At 53.6% G+C, this 20,086-nt stretch overlaps 1 protein-coding gene across 8 annotated transcripts in view; it reads left to right on the top strand.

Annotated features, from left to right (window-relative positions):
- Tle3 (TLE family member 3, transcriptional corepressor) overlaps nt 1–14,745 on the top strand; it is a 47,921-nt gene extending 33,176 nt beyond the window's left edge. For 2 of the 8 annotated variants that reach the window (XM_026387753.2, XM_077799464.1), the window contains exons 9-20: nt 3,758–3,877; nt 4,825–4,875; nt 5,482–5,634; nt 6,004–6,136; nt 6,691–6,875; nt 7,602–7,678; nt 8,617–8,866; nt 9,223–9,470; nt 10,445–10,592; nt 11,322–11,472; nt 12,313–12,389; nt 13,159–14,745. In XM_026387753.2, the coding sequence (XP_026243538.1) occupies nt 3,758–3,877; nt 4,825–4,875; nt 5,482–5,634; nt 6,004–6,136; nt 6,691–6,875; nt 7,602–7,678; nt 8,617–8,866; nt 9,223–9,470; nt 10,445–10,592; nt 11,322–11,472; nt 12,313–12,389; nt 13,159–13,266 (1,701 nt within the window). In that variant the 3' untranslated portion in view covers nt 13,267–14,745. Of the gene's footprint in view, nt 1–3,757; nt 3,878–4,824; nt 4,876–5,481; nt 5,635–6,003; nt 6,146–6,690; nt 6,891–7,601; nt 7,679–8,616; nt 8,867–9,222; nt 9,471–10,444; nt 10,593–11,321; nt 11,473–12,312; nt 12,390–13,158 lie in introns of all 8 variants that reach the window. The other 6 variants (XM_026387751.2, XM_077799462.1, XM_026387752.2 and 3 more) reach the window with 3 other exon arrangements.
- Nucleotides 14,746–20,086: the final 5,341 nt, after the last annotated feature.

Raw genomic sequence — 20,086 nt, 5'->3', positions numbered from 1 at the left:
TGGGTTGAAGCTGAGGGTTTGTGATTTATGCATGCCCAGGACTGGGAGAGCTGGCTTCAGCTGATGTTCTGGTGACAGTGCCTTCATCCCCTGGTGGAGGGGGGATGGTTACTGTCCTAAAGTAGGAGTTGCTGTCACCTGTTGAGTGGCATTCAGTTACGGAAGTCCTTTATCTCTCCAGGCTTTTGGTACATCATTTATCAAATGGAGAGCTTTGGCTAAATCAGCTCTGTCTCTCATGTGAAACCAGGTCAGCTGACAACCTGGGTCTTCCAAGGGGCTTTGTAGAGCCACTGGAGCTCAGCCCAGGGCTAAGGACCTAGTTGTCCCCTTTGCCGGCCAAGGTTCTTACCCGCCCTGCAGGCTGGATGCCTCCTGCACATCCTGAATCCTCCACTGCTTCAAATGCCTGAGGCTTCTCCCTGTTCTGAGCTTTCACTTGGTTTAAGAAAGTGCTAGCAAGCAAGCATTAAGGCCAGGCCGCCTGCGTGTCTGCCAGCTCTGAGATTTGTTGTAAATCTTTCTGATCACACTGAGGCTCCGAGGTTCTGTTTCAAGTGAATAAGCCTTCTGAATAAGCACAGTGGAGTCTGGATAAAAAAAATCCTCCAGCGATTAGTGGAGCTATTTTATTCCTCATCGCCATCCTTGTATCTGGGGCCATCTAATCTGTTAGGATGGCTTTGGTTATTACCTCGTGTTAAGTAGGACTTGGAAGGTCAGGCAGTTAACTAACCATCTAGACAGCAGCCTCGGCGGGCACCTCCCTCTGTCCAGACCCATCTTCCCTCCCTAGCCCTCCCTTTACCCAGATAGGGTGCTGCTGTCTTCTCTCCCCATGCCCACGTGCTCAGAAATCCAGGTCCCATTTTGGGCCAGGGAATGGCTAGGTACAGAAGAAAGGAATAATTGAAGCTGAAAATCCATTTTGATTGCTTCACTGTTGATCCTCGAACAGTGGCATTTTTGAAGAAGCTGTTTGCCTAGATAGAAGGAAGGCTGCAGTGGACACATTCAGGCTTGGCTCTGGTCCCAGCTTTATGAGACATAGGATAGCACTCATGGCCTCTCAGAGCCTCAGTTTCCTTTTGCGTAACACAGGAATAATAAGCCAGCCTTCCAGCCAGCTCCTCGGTACCATCGAAAGGACTGCTTATAACAAGTCCAGATTTCCCGGGGAACAGTAATCTCTTGCAGGGAAACAGTGTTTGAGCCTAGCACCCTTGGGTCCTCACCTCATCTGCCTCCTCACCCTCATTTCTATTTGCTTTTGGCTTTGTGCCCTGTTGATGAAAGTTTCTGCTAGAAGAAGCCCACAGGCACCTCTCAGGAGCCCGAGCTCTTCACTCCACAGCATTTGCCAACTTCCGCTCGGGCCAGACTCTCAGAGCAGAGGGGGCACACCTAGGCTGCAGGAGAATGGAGTGGGAGTGAATCAGATGCCATCCCCGGGCTGAGGTGGGAGGGAAGGCTAGGCCTGGCAGCTCAGAGTCAGGGCACTGGGGCTGTGGGCATGTGGCGATGGTGTCAGAGGGTGTAGACTGAAGTAATGAGCCTTTGGAAGCCAGGTTGTCAACAGATGAGGCCTACGGCAGGAAGGACAGGGCTGTGTCAGAGCGGGAGGGGGACGGGTGGACGGGCTGGAAACTGTCCCAGAGGGGTTAGTCTGGAGTCCAATTAGAGGTAGCTTCATTCATATTTCCTTGCCTAGCCGAAGCAATAAAAAATACTTAGTTTTTTGGCCGCCTGCCAGCCAGAGGCGGGCTGGATCGATGCCGCTAAATGCCTGACATGACTCTCCGGTAGCGGCGAGGGTTTTCAGCCTGACTGCATGAGAAGAAAGAGCTCGCTGTTCTCCCGAGCCGCGCACCGGGTCGCAGGGAGAAACACAAGCAGCCGCGCGCCCCCCTCCTCTCCACCCGCCCTCCCGCCTGCGAGGGGCAGCCAGCCCGAGGGGCTGGAAGCATTTCTGCTTAGCACGGGGTGGCCGCCACCGTCGGAGGAAATGAAACGAAATGACGGTGATTTTTCTGCCGGCGCTTGCAGCAGCTAATTGAATTGCGGCTGTGCGCGCATCGCCGCCGCTCTGCACGGCTGTGGGAAGGTTGAGCTGCAGTTCCATTATAGCCTCCATTTTTTCTTCAAGGCTTGATAACTCTGCCATTTTAATTTGCTTCAGGCAGAAACTTGGCAGGGACGGGCTGCTCAGAAACCGGCTTAGGAACGGAAATTAAGTTCTGCGGCTGGCTCCCGCACCGGCCCCCAAACACCGGCCCATCCCCTCTCAGCAACCTTTGCCCTTGCACCAGCATTGGCCTCCAGGACGATGAGGGGATGAGAAGTGAGGCTTCTCCTACTTGTCCCGGATGCCCCTTCTCTTCTGAACAGATGTCTCTCTGTCCTGCCATGACCCCATCACACATTTCTCACTGCCTCAAGCTGTGGATCAGCTAGTCTTTTTCTCTCCTCTGGCTAGACTTGAACTCGTGGAGGGCAGGGACTGGTCTTGCTCATTCTGCCACCCAGTGCCAAGCCCGACCCACGGCAGGTGCTTTGAAAATGCTGGCTGGGTAGGCGAAGGGAGTAACAGTATAGTGCTCTTCTTGGAGAGGGGTGAGCCTCAGCAGCATCCTGGAGGGGCATTGATCCTCAAAAGGTTGCTGTCGGGTGCCCTTGCCAATAGCTGACAGCCATGGACAGAAGTTGTTCCTGTCCCCTTCCAGGACAGCTCCATTTCCAGACCGGCCTGCCAGTCTACCCTATTCCCAAGTCTTTGATGCTCAAGGGTCCCCATGCTCCCTCTTTCTGTAGTTGAGAGAGATCTCCAGCTATTTCCAGGCTGGCAACCTCACAGGGCCCTTGCTTTCTGACAGAGGGGGACATTTCTCCCTGCCTTTGTGTTTCCTGCCTTGCAGAGGGAGATGCTTTGTAACATTGGGGTTTTTATTTGTCTGTGACCCTGATGTCTCTCTAGGTTGCTGGCAGCCTGGCTGTGGAGAGGAGTAAGATGGTCCCAGTTGCTTGTCCACAATTAAGAACACTGTTGATAGGCTGACACTCTTTCCCTACCTATTTCCCCATTCCTATGGGATGATGATGAAGTACTGTCACATTCCTGTCTGTCGCCTCAGATCCATCTTTCAAGACTCAGGGCAGCTGTCCCTCATCCTTCCTTGGGGCAAATAAATGTGGCGGACATGAGAGGGGTGGGTAGTGAGCCACACAGGTGACTCTCACCCTATAGGGAGGGGGCTCTCAGGCTAGAATGCGAAGAACTCAATATTGAAAGACTAAGTATTTAATAGTAGTGTCTTGCTACAAAAGTCAACGGGGAGCTGGGCCTGGCGGTGCACATCTGTTACCCAGCTACTCTGGAGGTAGAAGGGAAGATCAAAAGTTGAGGCCAGCCTAGGCAACATAGTCAGACCCTGACCCAGATGTGCTGGGGGTGTGGCTCAGACTTAGAGCGCTTACCTGGCATGGCATGCAGGAGGCCCTGGGGTTGGATCTTGGGTACCACCAAAAACAAAAAAATAAGGATGGGCCAGAGTAGCTCCCAGGGAATCGACCTAGGGGTTAGGGAAGGGCTCAGCTCCCTGTCTAGGCTCCGAGTGAGCAGAGACACAGACACAGGGTGGAAGAGGCTCTTTCCCTCCTCGGGCCTCCTGTGTAGCTTGTGTTTAGCTGTGTTGGAGGCTGTGTGAGAGGTTAGGCTTGGGTACAAGGCTTTGACCCCGAATCATCTTCTTGCTTCTAGAATAACTCAGTGTCACCCTCAGAAAGCCTCAGGGCCAGCGAGAAGCACCGAGGCTCTGCAGACTACAGCATGGAAGCCAAGAAGCGCAAGGCCGAGGAGAAGGACAGCCTGAGCCGATACGTACGTCTGAGAGCAGCGGGTACCACTGGACTGGTTGGGCAGGACAGGTCCCAGGCTGTGACTGAGCTGTGGCCTGAGCCCCCTGGAGGTCGGTTAGTGAGTCAGAGTTACAGGTGGGACAGGAGGCCTTCGGGGGAAAGTCATACACCCTGGCATGCGAGTCACTGAGTGGAGTGGACAGGACTGTCATCCTGGCCTTCCTGGGGTCTGGGGAGGTGGTGGGCTCCTCCGTCAGTGGGCCATTATTCCCGTGCTGCCATTAATGGTACTCACGGAATCCCAGTCGCTGCTAGAGATGGTCCCCAAAGGTTGGCCCTGCAGTCCTCATAGTCTGTCCCAGGCATTCAGCCTCTCAGCCGTGACTTCTAGTAGCTTTATAATGTGAGACCCTGTGGAAATGTGGCCATCGTAGCTTCCATTGCCAGGCTGAGCAGGACTGGGCTGGGCTGGGCATGGGAACAGTGCCGTGCTGAGCCTCGGAGGACCCGCAGCAACCCACCTCAGTGCTTGGCCGCTCTGCGGCTTTGGATGTGTTGTGCACTCGGAGCTCAGCTGTATTTCTGTGAAATGAGGCCAGTGGCCCACCCCAGAGTGGTGAGGACACCAAGATGAGAGTGACACACGGCTTCGTGATAGCCACTGTAAAGCCAGCTGGGAAGGAGGCTCCAGCTTCCGAGAGCTGAGTGAAAGGGCAGGCTGTAGGGAGGGGATGGGAAGTATGGTCAGGGGGCAGGAATCTACCCAGTGGGCACAGCAGCAGAGAGGCCCCGGAGCCCAGGAGGAAGGCCGACTTTGACCTGGAATGCTGCTGGCACCGGGCACAGGCACAGTAGATACAGTGAGGACTTTGGCATTTGGCAGGGGTGGAGAGCAGGGGCTGGCTCAGGCTGGGTTGGAGAGGAGAGGGTGTGGTCTCTTACTGGTCTGCTGGCTTCTCTTGGTTGCAGGACAGTGATGGGGACAAGAGTGATGATCTGGTGGTGGATGTTTCTAACGAGGTAAGGGCAGGCCCCCATTGTAGGGTTTGGGGTGGTTTAGGATTGTTTCTTCTTAGAGTGGCATCTGTTTTGTTGCCTGAGCAGAGCAGTGAGGCCTCTAGTCTTGGCACATCCGGTGGGTCAGGAGGAGCGGGGCAGGGCTTTCCTGCATGGTGGCGGGGTGTTCGTAGACCCTGAGAACTTCCTGTGATGGATCTCCAGAGAGACCCTGAAAGAGCCCAGAGAGGGGCCACCTTGTTCCTTGTAGTCTCTCAGGTCGGCTCTGCTCCATCCTCATGTTGAGGGAGAGTTGTGAGTCCTCTGCAGAACAGCAGCTGCTGAAGAGAAGCTACCCGATGCCAAGCCCAGCCTCACCAATTTGAGTCCTGAACTTGTGTTTGATCGTGGACAGCTCACTCTCCCCACCCTATCCTAGGCCTCAGTCTGCTTGCTTGTGACATAGAAGGGTCAGACTAAATTAATAGCTAGTCGCCCCTCCTTGGGGCCCCCAGACTCTTAGCCAGACTCTCCCCATCACTCATGCCCTTTCTGAGCCCATTCTTAGGGAGAGAAGACTCTAGCCTAGGCATGGCTTTCAGAGCATTTCTGTGTATCTTGTGTTTTTAGGACCCAGCAACGCCCCGGGTCAGCCCTGCACACTCCCCTCCTGAAAATGGACTGGACAAGGCCCGGGGCCTGAAAAAGGACGCCCCCACCAGCCCCGCCTCGGTGGCCTCCTCCAGCAGTACACCTTCTTCCAAGACCAAAGACCTTGGTCATGTATGTAGGGTCTGCTTGGTGCCTCCAAGGAGGTGGGGCAGAAAGGGATGGGGAATGGGGGTGCACAGAGGCTACAGCTGGAGTGGTGTTGACTGGGGAGGGGAGAGAGTGGAAAGGACCCAGCTATGGGCTTGTTCAGGTCCACGCCTGACCCTACCACCTGCTGGCTGGTCCTGCACTAGTCAAGGAACCTTTTTGAGCCTTGTTTGCTGCATCTGTAAAATGGAACCATGTCTTTCTGTTCAGCAGAGGGTCCAGAACTGGGGTTGGGGCCGAGCTTCTTGTGGGGATGGTATTAGGTGCTGTGCTAGCTCTCTGGAGAGAGGGGTCCTCAGGACTTCCCTTGGTCTCTACCTCTTCCCTTCCCAGAATGACAAATCCTCAACGCCTGGCCTCAAGTCCAACACACCAACTCCAAGGAATGATGCCCCGACCCCAGGCACCAGCACAACCCCAGGGCTCCGCTCAATGCCAGGCAAACCTCCAGGCATGGACCCGATAGGTATAATGGGTAGGCACCATGGGGCTCGGTTGATCTGATGGTGTGGGGGGAGGGTTGGCCTCAGGCCAGGGTTGGAGCCGCGTGTCTGGGCCAGAGCACAAAGAGTGTCCAAGCTGGGGTTCTCCTAGGATCTGCCCTTGGCTTCACAGTTAGGTTTGAGGAGGACTTGGGTGCGCCTTCAACACTCAGGTCAGGGATTCCTGGGCCACTACTAGGCTGCATGTGTGGAAGGAGCATCAAGTAGGTCAGGGCACCCCAGACCTGTTTCTGCCCCTGCCATTAGTTTTGTAAGGCTCTCAACGAGCCTTCTCTGGGCCTCCATGTCCTGTTGTGTAGAAAGAGGTAGATGTGTCCCAGCTATAGCTTGCTCAGGCTCTGAAGTCAAGGGTCCCCTGTGGGTGGGTTCAGTGCTGGAGGACTCCCAAGAGCAGGCAGCTTCAGTATGCAGGAAGGATTGCTGCTGCGCAAGGAGGTGGCTGCAGTGTGGTTGGGCAAGAGGGTGGGGCTCACTCCCCTTGATGCCCACCTCCCCACTGACACCCACCTTCTCGTAGCCTCAGCCCTGCGCACGCCCATCTCCATCACCAGCTCCTATGCCACACCCTTTGCCATGATGAGCCACCACGAGATGAACGGCTCCCTCACCAGCCCAAGCGCCTACGCTGGCCTCCACAACATCCCGCCCCAGATGAGCGCCGCCGCCGCCGCTGCAGCTGCTGCCTATGGCCGATCGCCAATGGTGAGCTTTGGAGCTGTACGTAGACCTTTTGGCTCCTTTTTTGGGGACTGGGCAGGGAGTAGAGAGCTGGTGGAGGTTGCAGTGGTGCTCCCTGCATGCTAAAGGGAAACAGGGGTCTGGAAATCATACAGCTGCCCTAAGGAGAACATTTATGGGAAAGAGCTGTGAGGATCCACTGTGGGGTTGGCCTGGGTTTGGTTCCATCCCCATTGCCCGTTGTGTAACCTCCCACAGGACAGCCTTCCTGCAGGCATTGCTCCTGGCCACTCTGGGACATGGGCTGACAGCTGCTTCCTGGGCTCAGGGCGGGATGGGAAATGACGTCCACCGGGCAGGTTTGGGAGGTGGAGCTGGTTGTTAACAGCTGTCATAATAGAGGATCAGTTAGGATCTGGGTTGGTGGAGAAAGGCCCCTTTTCGGGACAATTCTGTCCTTACTTCGTATACCTAGGGTGGTCTCCTTTCCATCCTAGTAACAGGCTTACTGGGGCAGCAGGAGGGACAGGGTCAGCTGGCTGTGCCTTGTGGCACTGGTTCAGAGTCAGAGGTCTGGACTGCACTGTCGTGGGCAAGGCACTTGGCCTTTCTAGCTGGCCTCCTGCGCTGTGCTGATGCCCTGATCCTGAAGAGGCTGAGCTGAGTGGGCAGGACCCAGTGGGTGGTAGGGGGCAGAAGGGAGGGGCTGTACGGTGGCATCACTAACGGCTGCCTTGCCTTTTCTTGCAGGTTGGTTTTGACCCTCACCCTCCCATGCGGGCCACAGGCCTGCCCTCAAGCCTCGCCTCCATTCCCGGAGGGAAACCGTAAGCTATGGCTATGTTTCTTGCATGCCTCACAAGGCTGACAGGGGAGAGTACACAACCCCATCCTCCCGTCCCCTGAGCACACCAGCTTGCCGGGCTTTGTCTCCCCTTGGAAAGGTTTGGATCCCTCTAGAGGCATTTAGGCCCGTGACCCTGGGAAACCACCAAGTGTGACCAGCCCCAGAGGCTTCCTCCAACAGGAAACCAAGAGGTGCTGAGTACAGTATCTGGCTCTGAGAGGGAAGGCGCACCTCTAACCAAAGCCATGGGGCTTCTGTGGGTCTTGGGGACCCCTTTGGGATCTACCTGCTGGAAGGGAAAGGCCACCAGCCTTGCTAGACTTATCCCTCCCCTGTCTCCAGTGTTCCACCCCCCCACAGGGCACACTTCCCCTTTGCCCCTCACCTCCATGGGCTGTTGGGAAATAAAAGGCTGAGTAGACATTAGAGATACTGCCTTAGGCTTTCCCAGAGCTCACCTCATCAAGGAGGATCTTGCAGCCCACTGAGAAGGCTCCCTCAGAATCCCAGAACAGCAGGTCATCCAGCTGTGGCTTGTGGCTCTGATGAATCCCTGCAGTTTGGTTTTGGAGGGGCAGGCAGATTCCCCTCCCTGCCACCACTGACTCCTAAAATAGGCGGCATTTAGCTGGATCCCACTAGGACCAGAATGTCAGGGGACTTTATAATTGTTGGGAAAGGGTGCCTGTGGGGCTTGCGATCCAATTTGGAATGAGAATATAAGTGAGAATAAAGTTCAAGGTTGGAAGGTGAAGAAGACCCACCCTGGTGGACCCACCTTCCAGTCACATAGGGTTCCTGGATTTAAGGATTTCAGGAGATAGGGCAGGACACCCAGTCAGGGGTGGTTCACACTGACTGGGATGGGACCTGGGAGGCAGAGATGGATGGCTAGAGTGAAGTTTCTTGCTTTTTCAGAGCCTACTCTTTCCACGTGAGCGCTGATGGGCAGATGCAGCCCGTGCCCTTCCCCCATGATGCTCTGGCAGGCCCTGGAATCCCAAGGCATGCCCGCCAGATCAACACACTCAGCCACGGGGAGGTGGTGTGTGCCGTGACCATCAGCAACCCCACGCGGCACGTCTACACGGGTGGCAAGGGCTGCGTGAAGATCTGGGATATCAGCCAGCCGGGCAGTAAGAGCCCCATCTCCCAGCTGGACTGCCTGGTGAGCACTCCGGGGCTGCAGATGTCTCCAGCAGGAGTGGGAGAGCGGAGCAGCCTGGGCTAGAGGCGAGAGCCCCAGTCCTGGCCTGGCTCAGCCCTGGATTGGCTGAGCAGCTCTGGGCCCTCGTTTTGCCATTTGCAAGTGGAAATGATCCTGACCTCTTGGAGTATTTGAAGGAGTGGGAGGGAATAATGGAATGTAAATTTGAAAACCCAGGGGCAGCCTAGTAGCTGCTATTTTTTAGGGGGTGCTGGGAGCTTAGGTGGCAAGGGGGCGAGGGGTCACTAGCTGTGACTTTCAAGGTGCCCAGGAAAGGAAGTGTGGACAATGCTTAGCCCTGCCCCTTCTCCCTCTAGAACAGGGACAACTACATTCGCTCCTGCAAGCTACTCCCTGATGGGCGCACACTCATTGTGGGTGGAGAGGCCAGCACACTCACCATCTGGGATCTGGCCTCACCCACACCCCGCATCAAGGCCGAGCTGACGTCCTCCGCTCCTGCCTGTTACGCTCTGGCCATTAGCCCTGATGCAAAAGTCTGCTTTTCCTGCTGCAGCGATGGGAACATTGCCGTCTGGGACCTGCACAACCAGACCCTAGTCAGGTGAGGTCACAGGAGGGAGCATCTGCCTCGTCCTGCGGGTTTTATACCCACCCAGCCTGGTGCGGCGTCCTGTTGTGGCCTTTGCCCTGTCTGCGGAGTGGGGTAGCCAGGGCAGTTTGGATGAGAGTACCCTGGCAGAGAGACAGACTGGCCTGCGAGGGACAGGGGAGAAAGGGCTGCTTGGGCCTGGGAGATTGGAGGAGGCTATGCAGAATTGGTGAAGCTGGAATCGACTTGGGAGGGACACAGCCAAGAGGACGGAAGAGGTCAGAGCAGAGAAACAGCCTCACTTGGTGGTGTGACGTGGGTCTCAGGAGCACTGCTGCTCAGCTCTGCAGTGATGACCTGTGCAGGTCACCTTACCCTGTGTTAACTGGGCACAGTGTAGATTGCACTTCAGTGCAATGGCAGACAGCGCTGCCTGGCCTGGAGTTGGCTCTCAGTACCCACCAGCTGCCTGTATTCCTCATGGTTGTTTGGCACGTTTGTGGCCTCAGCCTGTATTCCACAAAGGTCAAGGAGAGTGGGTCAAGACAGCCCAAGACATGCAGAGTGCAAGCCCAGGAGCTGTGTCCTAGACAGGGGGCTTACCTTCTCTCTGTGAAGGGCCTCACAGAATTCTCCAGGGCCTTTCTGCCTTCTTGGACTTTGGACCTCCAGTCCCACCACCTCCAGAGTAGGGTGGGCTCACTGAAGGACCCACCTGGAGGGAACCAATCTCAGGATCCTGTGCCAGGTCCTCTGGCTGCCTCTCTTTTACAGAGGACCTGGCCCTGGGCAAGGCCTCTGAGTGAGATGGGGGCCCTGGCCAGCTCGGCTTCTGGCTCACCAAGGGATCACGCCACGTGTTGCAGCCCCTTTGAGCCTCAGTTTCCTCCTCTGCTGGCTCACAGGAAGAACTGGCTGACTCCCTGGATGGCCACCAGTCGGGGATTGCCTGGGGCTCATGCTTCCTCCCTGCTTGGCTTTCATAGGCAGTTCCAGGGCCATACAGATGGGGCCAGCTGCATAGACATCTCCCACGATGGCACCAAGCTGTGGACTGGGGGCCTGGACAACACCGTACGCTCCTGGGATCTGCGGGAGGGCCGGCAGCTGCAGCAGCATGACTTCACCTCCCAGGTGAGCTCCCTTCCCCTCCAGGGCCCCAGTGCCTGGCTCAGGGGACAAAGGACCCTCATAGGGTCACCATTGCCAAGGGACTTGGGACCACCCTGGGCCATGTGGGAAGGCTTTCTGAAGGAAACAGCAATGAAACAGAGTGGACAAGACCCTGGACCTAGACACACTTGACCCGCCTGGGGATTTGGCTCCCAGCTCCACTCCTGTTAAGCACTCTGACCCCGGTTTCCTCGAGGAATTCATGGGGTACAAATAATAGTTGTTCCCTGCAAGGCCTAGTGTGACTCCTGGCATGCTCCTTAAAGCCAGGACCACCAGCCTGGCTCATAGACAGCATCAGTAAGTGCTAGGCATTGCTGTTTGTTGTTATTTTATTACTTGTTTTAATATTTTGACCCTGAATATTTAGTACTTTAGTCTTTTATTTATTCATGTTTATCTTAAGGAGAGACCAAAGTCTCAGGGGCAGAGGATGTCCTTGGACATGAAGTGTCTGTGCCCCTCTGAGTTTGAACCCGGGTTCCACTGCCTCCTCTCTAAACCTGGCTTTTTTATCTTTAGATAAAATGACATCCCATCCCCTTGGGTCAGTGGGCAGGTGGTCATTTGGCTTGGTCTGTGAATGGCCGGGGGTGGGTGGGGAGCCTGGCCCTGGGTACCTGAGCAGGGCCTTGGGGAAGTGCCCCCTCCTTGGAGGGAGAGGGTGCTGACCTGTGTATGCCCCTGCAGATCTTCTCACTAGGTTACTGCCCCACTGGGGAGTGGCTGGCTGTGGGCATGGAGAGCAGCAACGTGGAGGTGTTGCACCACACCAAGCCCGACAAGTACCAGCTGCACCTGCACGAGAGCTGCGTGCTGTCCCTCAAGTTTGCCTACTGTGGTGAGCCTGTGTCCCGGCCTGACGGGGCTTGAGGGAGGGCTGGCATCCTGGCCCAGCCATGTGTGCTGAGTGGTCCAGAACTTACAGAAAGAGCTCAGCCTGGGTTGGTGTCCCTTCAACACCCTTTGGGGATCTTGTCCTCCATCCTGTTCCTCAGAGGCACTGAGCTCTCAGGACAAGGCCATATAACTTGTCCTCAGCAGCCTGGGACAAAGGAATAGACATGAAGCAGTCCAGGTAGCTCCTCCCCGTGGCCGGTGGCTACGTCCATAGGCTTGCCATCTGGTAGCCCCCCCACACACCACCCCCACCCCCGCCCCCCCACAAGCCAACAGACCAAGGGCACACCTCACCTGCTGTAAACCTCAATGAGGTTCTCTGAGGCAGAAGAGAGCATGGTGCCTGCCACATAGCTTTGGGGGGAGCATTAGTGTATTAGTGTGGATCCGTGGTCATGTGCCCACCTGGAGGAGGTCGTCTGGGTCTCCAGTTTGTTGGGGCTTTGCTCCTTCCAATACTTTCTGCCACCTTCCAGTAGTAAATTTAGGAGGGCCAGTTGGCCTTAGTGCTTTCAATGGAGAAGTGTAAAAATTACAGTTACCCTCAAATCCTACCTTTTCCTGTCCATCCCAGCCCCCTATTCCTGCAGGTGGCAGAGAGAGATGTTCTTTGGGTTGCCATGTGTTCATTTGCAAAATGCTACTCCTGAGTGGAGAGTCACACTAAGCTCTGGTTAGCGGTCCTTGGGGTGTTTCCATGGTAGCCAGCCATGTTGGGGCAGCTCTTGCTTTAGAGGGCAACAAGCCATATCCTAACTATTCCTTTGGCTCCTCCCTGCAGGCAAGTGGTTCGTGAGCACGGGGAAAGATAACCTTCTCAATGCCTGGAGGACACCTTACGGAGCCAGCATCTTCCAGGTATGCCCACCTACACGTCCTCTCCATCTGACCTGAGTCAGGATCCACTACCACTGTGCCCACTGTGCGGGAGGCGAGAATGGCAGGAGGCAGAACAGGAAGAGCATGGAGCTAGGAGCAGACCTTCCTGGCCCTTTTCCTGCTCCTACCTGATAGGCACCCAGGTTGGGTTTTGCAGAGGAAAAGGCTTAGGGACCACAGGGACACATATTTTGTTGCTAATGGCTTCTGACTCCTGAAGATGAGGGCTTCTAAGCAGAGGGCTCTTTGGGATCTAGAGCTTCCTCACCAAGCCACTCACTTCCTGACCCTTGGCTGAAATGTCTGGTATCCCATGTGTCACACATGTCCCTTTCGGAGTCTCTAGTTAAATTGAGTGCTTCAAAGTCTGGGTACCAGTCCTTCTCTTGGCCTGTGGGGCTGAGGGTCTGGCAGGCTGACGTCTGCTCCAGCTCAGAAAGTCTCAGAGGGAGCGTCCCGTCTGAACTCTGAAGAGGCGCTCACCTCTGTCCTGTTTCCGTCCTTAGAACATATTCTGAAAGTCCAGTGGGAGCTGTTAATGAGCTTTTCCTAGTGGCAAGGCGGGTGGGAGGCCCCCTAGCTGCACACGCCTCCAGACCCACCCTCTGCTGGGCTCGGGGTGGGAGCTGAGACAGTGCAGCGGGGCGATTTCATGCAGAGAGCGTTGAAATGGTCTGAAGGGCTCCAAATGAATTCCTGTCTTTTTTTCTCCCCACACCCCACGCCTTCCTGCTTCTCCCTCCTCCAGTCTAAAGAATCCTCGTCTGTCTTGAGTTGTGACATTTCAGCGGATGACAAATATATTGTAACAGGCTCTGGTGACAAGAAGGCCACAGTTTATGAGGTCATCTACTAAACAAGGACTCTAACAGGGCTGTCCAACTCTGGGAGAAACCATCTCGGCTCTGACAGGGAGACCCCAGTCGAGGCCCCTGAGGATGGCGGAGGAGGGGCCGTGAGCAGCCGCGCTCCGGGCTGTGCTCCAGCGGGCTGAGAGGGCACGTGCCCGCCATGGCCCGGACTCCTGGGCATGGATTGATGTGTCTCACAGACTCGGATGGATTCTCTTCTCCTCCTCCCCCTTAACAATGCTGGCAGATGCTACAAATAGATTTATTTGGAGGCTTGTGGCTCCAGTTCCCCACAGACACCCTCATGAATCTCTGTCTCTTCCTCCCCATTCTTTTGACCTGTCCCCTCTCTGCTTGGGTGGGGGACAATGGAGTGGACCACATTGTTGTGCTGGGGAGGGGGATCTCGTTCCTGATTGTGCAGTGCACAAGATTTGTGAAAACTGTAAATAACAGACTCCTGTGGTGGACTGGTCAGTGGGGGAGGAAGCCCCTGCCCAGTGGAGCTCGCCGTGTATTTCGCCTGCTGTATTTGTGATCCACTCGTGGTGGTGGCTTTTTGTTTTTGTTTTTGTTTGTTTTTTAAACAGAAGTTCCCATCAGGGAAAGGGACAGGGAGGGAGTAACAGGAAGAAGGGGTTGGAATAGGGAGGAGAGTCCTGGGATCGGGGAAGGACCTGCAGCGGCCAAGCAGACTGGCCACGGGGCACCCAACACCAGGTGAACACGCCTCATGCAGGTTTGGCACCCTAGGCAAGCCTTGAGGGAGTGCCAGATGGACAGACGGACTGAAGGACAGTGCTGAGACCTGGCCCACCTGGGTTGATGTCCATAGGGGACAGCTGGGTTTCCTCCGCTCTGTCTGCCTCTTGCCCTGTCTCGAGTCTCCCTCTCTCTCAGGCCTCTGTCTCCATCTTTCTCTCCTTCTCCTCTTTCTCTTTGGTGCACACTGGGTCATTGTGATGAGAAATGGAGGTTCAGAGGAACTCCCTCTCCAGCCTTTCTTAATCTTCTGGATGGATGGATGGACACAGCCTGGAAATGACACCACGGTCGAGGGAAGCATAGCAACTCAGCTCAGGGAGCTACCAGAGAAAAACAGCAATGGATGTGGGTGCTTTTTTTTTTTTTTTTTTAAATTTGAATAAAAAGAATTAGAAGTGATGTCCTTTTATAAAATGGCTTCTCCCCCTTCCTGCCTTCAGCCCCTTCCTCTCTCCCTAGAGGGGACAAGCAAATTAACCTACAGGGTTATAAAGTCTGAGCCGGTGACTTGCCCTCTTCCCTTCCTGGGCAGGGCAGAGAGGGCCGGGGGCAGGGAGACGTCCTGGTGCACTGTGGTGATTCCTAACAGCTCTCAGCCTCTTGTGGCCCACACAGGTTCCAGGTAGAATATGGTCTCCTGCGGTTGGTTACCAAGCTTTGGTACCAAATGTTCTGAGGTATTAGGATGTTGGGTTTTGGTCTTTTTTTTTTTTTTTTTTTCCTTTAAAAAAAAAGAAGAAGCTAAAGGCAGTGTGAGTCCTGGGGGTGGGCTCTCCATGGATGTAGCATATGGAAGATAATTTTTATACTGCATTTTTATGGATTATTTTATAATGTGTGAGTTGGTCTGGTGAGGAGGAGGAGGAGGGGCTTCTGTGAAAACCGCCCGTCTTCAGGTGCTCCTGCGGCTGAGCAGCTTCCGGACGTGACGTGGAGGTCGTGGCTTGGAGCCGGCACAGCACCCTGTATCTGTCTGAGATGGGGACGTGGGGCGTCTGGAGTCTGTGTCTCTCTCCCTGAGTCTCAGATGTTCATCTGCCACCTCTTGTTAAGGCTCTAGCCCGGAGGGAGGGTGAGGGTAGAAGAAAGTTATTCCTGAAGAAAAAAAAAAGAAAATGAAAAGTCATTGTAATGAGCTGTTTTTATATTTTTAAAAGTTACTATTTAAAGGTTGGTTTGATTGTTGCGTTTTAATTGCCTTTCCCCCAGCGTGCCAGTCATTCCCAAGGAGAGCTGGGCCACCGTCGGCCTCAAACCCCTTGACCAGGGGCAGCTTCCCTGGTCAAGCCACACATCCGTAAACATGAGCTTTTCTCATTTTAAGGGACTTTTTCTCCCCCACCCCCAAGGTGGGGGTCCCAGCCTATGTCACCTCCCCATCTAAGGCAGCAGCAGGGTGGGAGCTGGGATTGCATCTGCCCCAGATAGGTGGGACAGTGCCCTGTAGGGAAGGCAGGCCAGAGGGTGACATTAAAGAACTGACTGTCCGTGCAAGACTTTGGGGGAGATTAAACAAAGATTAGTGAACTTCAAATGAAACCTTAGTGTCTGTGAACATTCAGACCTGAAAACCTGAACTGTTCTTTTTAAAGCTTAACATGTTTAAACGTTCACAGGGAGACACTCAGTCTGATCACAGGTGTGTCTTGAGTGGTGAAGGAAGGATCTTCAGAAGGGGCAGGCCAAGAAAGGCAGGTCAGTGTCCCCAGGGAGATAGGGCCAGATGGTAGGGCCAAGCACACTGGAGCCCATAGAAGTCCTAGGATCAGTTCCTGGGTGCTTGGACTTCAGGCAGCATCTGGTAGAACTGGGGACTCCAGCTCCTTAATTTCTCCTTATAAATCAGCACAAACAATTGCTGGCTGTTTCATGGAAGAAAGGAAATAATTTTTTTTAAAAAAAGAAGTGATCTCAGAATGAAGCATAGTCTTTATGCAACAACTAGAAAGGACAGCTGCCCTCTGGGCTTACAGAAGGTAGTCGGAGAGGGTTCAGTCCTACCCCACGGAGGGGTTGCAGTCTCCCCTTCACCTCAGTCCTGACGGTTGCCCCATCTTGAGGAAACCTGGTCCCTCTGCACCGCCCCCTTCTATGTCCAGTTCCACTTTGCTGCAGTCAGGATAAGATTGGAGATAGGACTTACAGGCCCAGGTGGGTGGAAGAGGAAATATCTTAGTAAATGCACAACCTCCAGGTTGGTCCCAGGAGAGAAGGCCAGGATTACTCCCATTTCCTAGGAAGAGGAGACAGCCTCTGAAAGGCTGCTCTATCAAGATTTCCTGGGTCTGGTCAAGGATGGAAAGAGACTTGATTGTTGCCATAGAAGCGCAGTTTGTGGGGGGCGGGGCCATGCAGGGCACAGAGCCTCCAGCAGACATTCCAAGTGTCATCTGTGTCAGCCATAATGCAAGCACCCAGCCTCACCTGAACTGATGCTCACACTGTGAGGGCTCCCTCCCTCTGCTTTCTCCCCCACCATGGCTGTGCCATGCCCTCTGGCACACCTTGCAGTTGATCCCTGTGCACGTGGAAGTCTGCTAAGTGCTTGTCTAATCTGTGAGGAGGGACCCACCCCTAAGGAAGGCAGCTTAATCCACTCAGGTCTCCCCACCACCACCACCACCACATTTATCAGGTGGAGGAGGCCTGATACCATCCTTCCAGTCTTTTCATAATCACCTCTAACTGCATTTGCTCTCTGAAAAAAATCCAGACTTGCATCAGTCAGCATCTGCAGCATTTCCCTGCACCTGTTTGCTTGTCTTGTCTTCCCAGCTCCACTAGTTCCCTGGAGGGCAGCACACAGGCATCATCTGCCCAGGGCAGTGCTAGCAAACGTACAAGCTAGCTCTACCAGCTCCAGAATTAGCCTTCTGAGTAACAGCCTGGGAGTGCCGTCAGTGATTAACGTCTGCAGTTCTGTCAGTTCTATTGTGTGGCTTTTCCCAAAGCAAGATATGTTAAAAAAAAAAAAAAAAAAAAAAAAGCCGCACACTGTGAGCAAATGAGGCAGGTAGAAGCAGGAGGATCACAAGTTCAAGGCCAGCCTGCACAACTTAGCCAGACCCTGGTCTCAAAAAAAAAATAAAATAAATAAAAGGACTGGGATATAGCTCAGAGCTAGAGTACCCCTGGATTCAGTACCAGAAAAAAATTTTAAAAAAATAGAATGGGGACAGGGCTGTCAAGAGGACTTAATGGCTTTCATTCCCATCCAGTTATGTACAAGTATCCAGGTCGTTCCTGGCCACTTCTGAGGTCGGGAGATCTGGATGCTGGAGTAGGAGCTCCCTAGCAAGACTGTTGCATGCTGTAAAGCAGCAACTGAATATTCCAAGATGATTTATTTCAAAGACACGGTGTGTGAAATGAGCATAGTTTTTAAATACAAAGTATAATAGAATTAAACTTTATTAGACACCATTTGATTTTGTGGGTGTGTGAGTATGATAACAATATAAAATACATTCTATATCTGTGAAGCATTTTAAAACATTACACCAAAATTGGATCTTTGGAATTCAAGGGGACATCTTATACAGAGTTCCTGATTTTCTAAGTGTGGCATTCAAGTCCCAGAAAGAACAAGTCACTTACCATGAATCACAAAGCCCAAGCCAAGATTGTGGCTCAGCACTCCACCTCCCAATCCCCTCACACACTTCTCAGGAAGGACAGGAAGCTAGGAGGGAGGTGCCCAGTGGACAGTGACTGGAGGATTTATATCAGGGAAGAGTCTCCAACAGGACTGGCAAGGAACGTCCTCATGGAAGAAAGATGGCCCCAAACAGTGATGGAAACTAGCGTTCTACCTCAAGCACCTCTCAGAACTCCCATTCACCCATCTTGTCTATTCTCCCATCCCCCATCCTTCCACCCATCCTGAGCCTGTTCACTCATCCATCCAATCAATGTTTATGTCGTGAGAATCTAACATGTGCCAGGCATGATTCTACTTTCTAAGATGCAAAGATCAATAAGAAAATCTCTGCACTCAGAGCTCTCAGGTGCCTGGGGGTTACAGTCAGGAACAGACAATTAGTACTCCATGAGGGCTGCAAAGATGCAGACCTGGGCATAGGAGGGCAGAGCAAGGGCTCCTGAAAGGAGTGATAGATAGCTAAACCCAGGCCTCCAGAATCCAGGTGGAATGCTAAAGGAGGTGGGGAGGAACGTTCCAGGGAGAAGGGGCAGTACATGCCAGAACGGGGGTGGGAAGCCCCATCTTCATACCATGCCTGACCCAACCCCATCTAGCTCTTCTCCCCTGCTCTTGTTCTAGTCCAGCTTTCTCAGGTTCAAGTTCTTGGAGCCTCTCCCCTGACAGTCTCCTCCAGGCCAGAAGCCCGGCTAGGCCCCAGGCGGAGCAGGCTGGTGAAACAGGAGAAGGGACCCAAACCCCAGGCAGGGACCAGGATTCCAGCCTGAGCCAAGAGAGGCAGAGCAGGGGCAGGAGATGGAGGGCTCTGCAGTGCAGGGGCCGAGGATGCCTGCGCGGTTCCCAGGGCTCCAACATCCCAGCACGACTGGCATTAGAAGCCCTGGGGCTCTCTACACTGGATGAGTAGGCAGGGGTGGCCCCCTGTCCTCTCCACCACACACGCACACACACTTTAAATCTGTGCCTCCTCATTCCCCCATTGGAGCCCCTCACTGGTCCTCAGCACAGCACAATGTCTAAGCTTATCACCAGGCCTGGACACAGCTCTCGCTTTACTTCACACCTCAGTCCAACGCCACTTCTGATGTTCATTTTAGGTCTAGAATGTGCTTCTCTTTCAGCTGGGAATACCTTGCATCCTTGTTTGAACTGCTGCTCATTTTCAGGACTCAGCTGCCATGTCACTCTCTAGGAAAGCTTCCCAGATTCTCCCCTTCCATGCCCCTTTGTGCTCTCAGAGCATCCTGTGCCAACTGTATGTAGCACACACCAAGCAGGTTAGTCACAGCTCTTAGTTTAATGATATTCTGTTTTCTAGACCCTCCTGCCAAGACTCATCACATAGTAGATGCTCAAGAAATGCTAGCTGAATCAGTGGGTGTGTGATGAAGATAAGAGCCAATGATCCTAGAGAGCTTGGTGTGTATCGGAGCTCCATAAATGTTGTCTCATCTCCCTCACAACTGTCCTGTGAGATCCTTGCCATTACTAGACTCACAGATGAGGGAGTGAGCTTCTACTGCCTGAGGTCACATCCATTGTAGGGCTTGGGTGACATTGCTGCTGGCTGGTTTGATGGTGTGGATGGATACAAGGATGAAAGGATCGGTGAGGTGGGTGGTGGGAGGATGGATGGAGGACTGGCTGCCTCAGGAAGATTGGCTCAGAAGCTCAGAAAAAACTGACCCCATAGGTGGAGGAGATCATCCACGTTCTTGAGGTAAGAGCCGGAGAGACAAAGCCCCTGTCTAAATCAGGCCTTATCCAGGTCCTCAGGACACTTCTGTCAGCGCCCAGAACCTCCCCAGCGTGCTCACGGAATCCACTCGCCTCCCAGACAATCCAGACAAGGCAGGACTGATGGCTTAGAAGTGGAACCTTTGGAATCCAGAGTCTACTGAAACCCGATGACAGTGAGGATGGGACTGTACCCTTGTCCCTCTTGTGTTTGGTGACAATAGGTTATGAGACTTGAAAAGACCAGGTCTGGAATTTCCAATTCTGGTAATAAAATAGCAAACTAAGAAGGATTCCCTTTATGTGAACACGGACATGCTGGATTTGAATTAGAATTCAACAATTTTACTAGGCTACCTGAAAGAAGGAGGGGGGACCCTCTAATGCGATAAGGTCTTTAAAGGTAGAGTTGGGTATTCCTGAGCTCAGTACAGTACCTAAAACCAACACAAAGCACAACCCGACAGACTGGCAAGGTGGTGTGTTTAACATATCCAGAAGAGGAACTAGTAGATCATCTGTGAGAGAAAAACTTAGGGCTATAACAGATATGAACCACATAATTAACAAACGAGAGACATAGAACCCTACAACCAACTTTTGGAGAGAAGAAATTATTTTCTAGAACAGTTGGGAGACTTAGTTCTACCAATCAAAGGCAT

This window comes from Urocitellus parryii, chromosome 6 (assembly GCF_045843805.1).
Source record: "Urocitellus parryii isolate mUroPar1 chromosome 6, mUroPar1.hap1, whole genome shotgun sequence".
Classification (NCBI taxonomy): domain Eukaryota; kingdom Metazoa; phylum Chordata; class Mammalia; order Rodentia; family Sciuridae; genus Urocitellus; species Urocitellus parryii.
The sequence above is the reverse complement of the archived record's forward strand: the minus strand, read 5'-3'. Positions and strand labels throughout refer to the sequence as shown.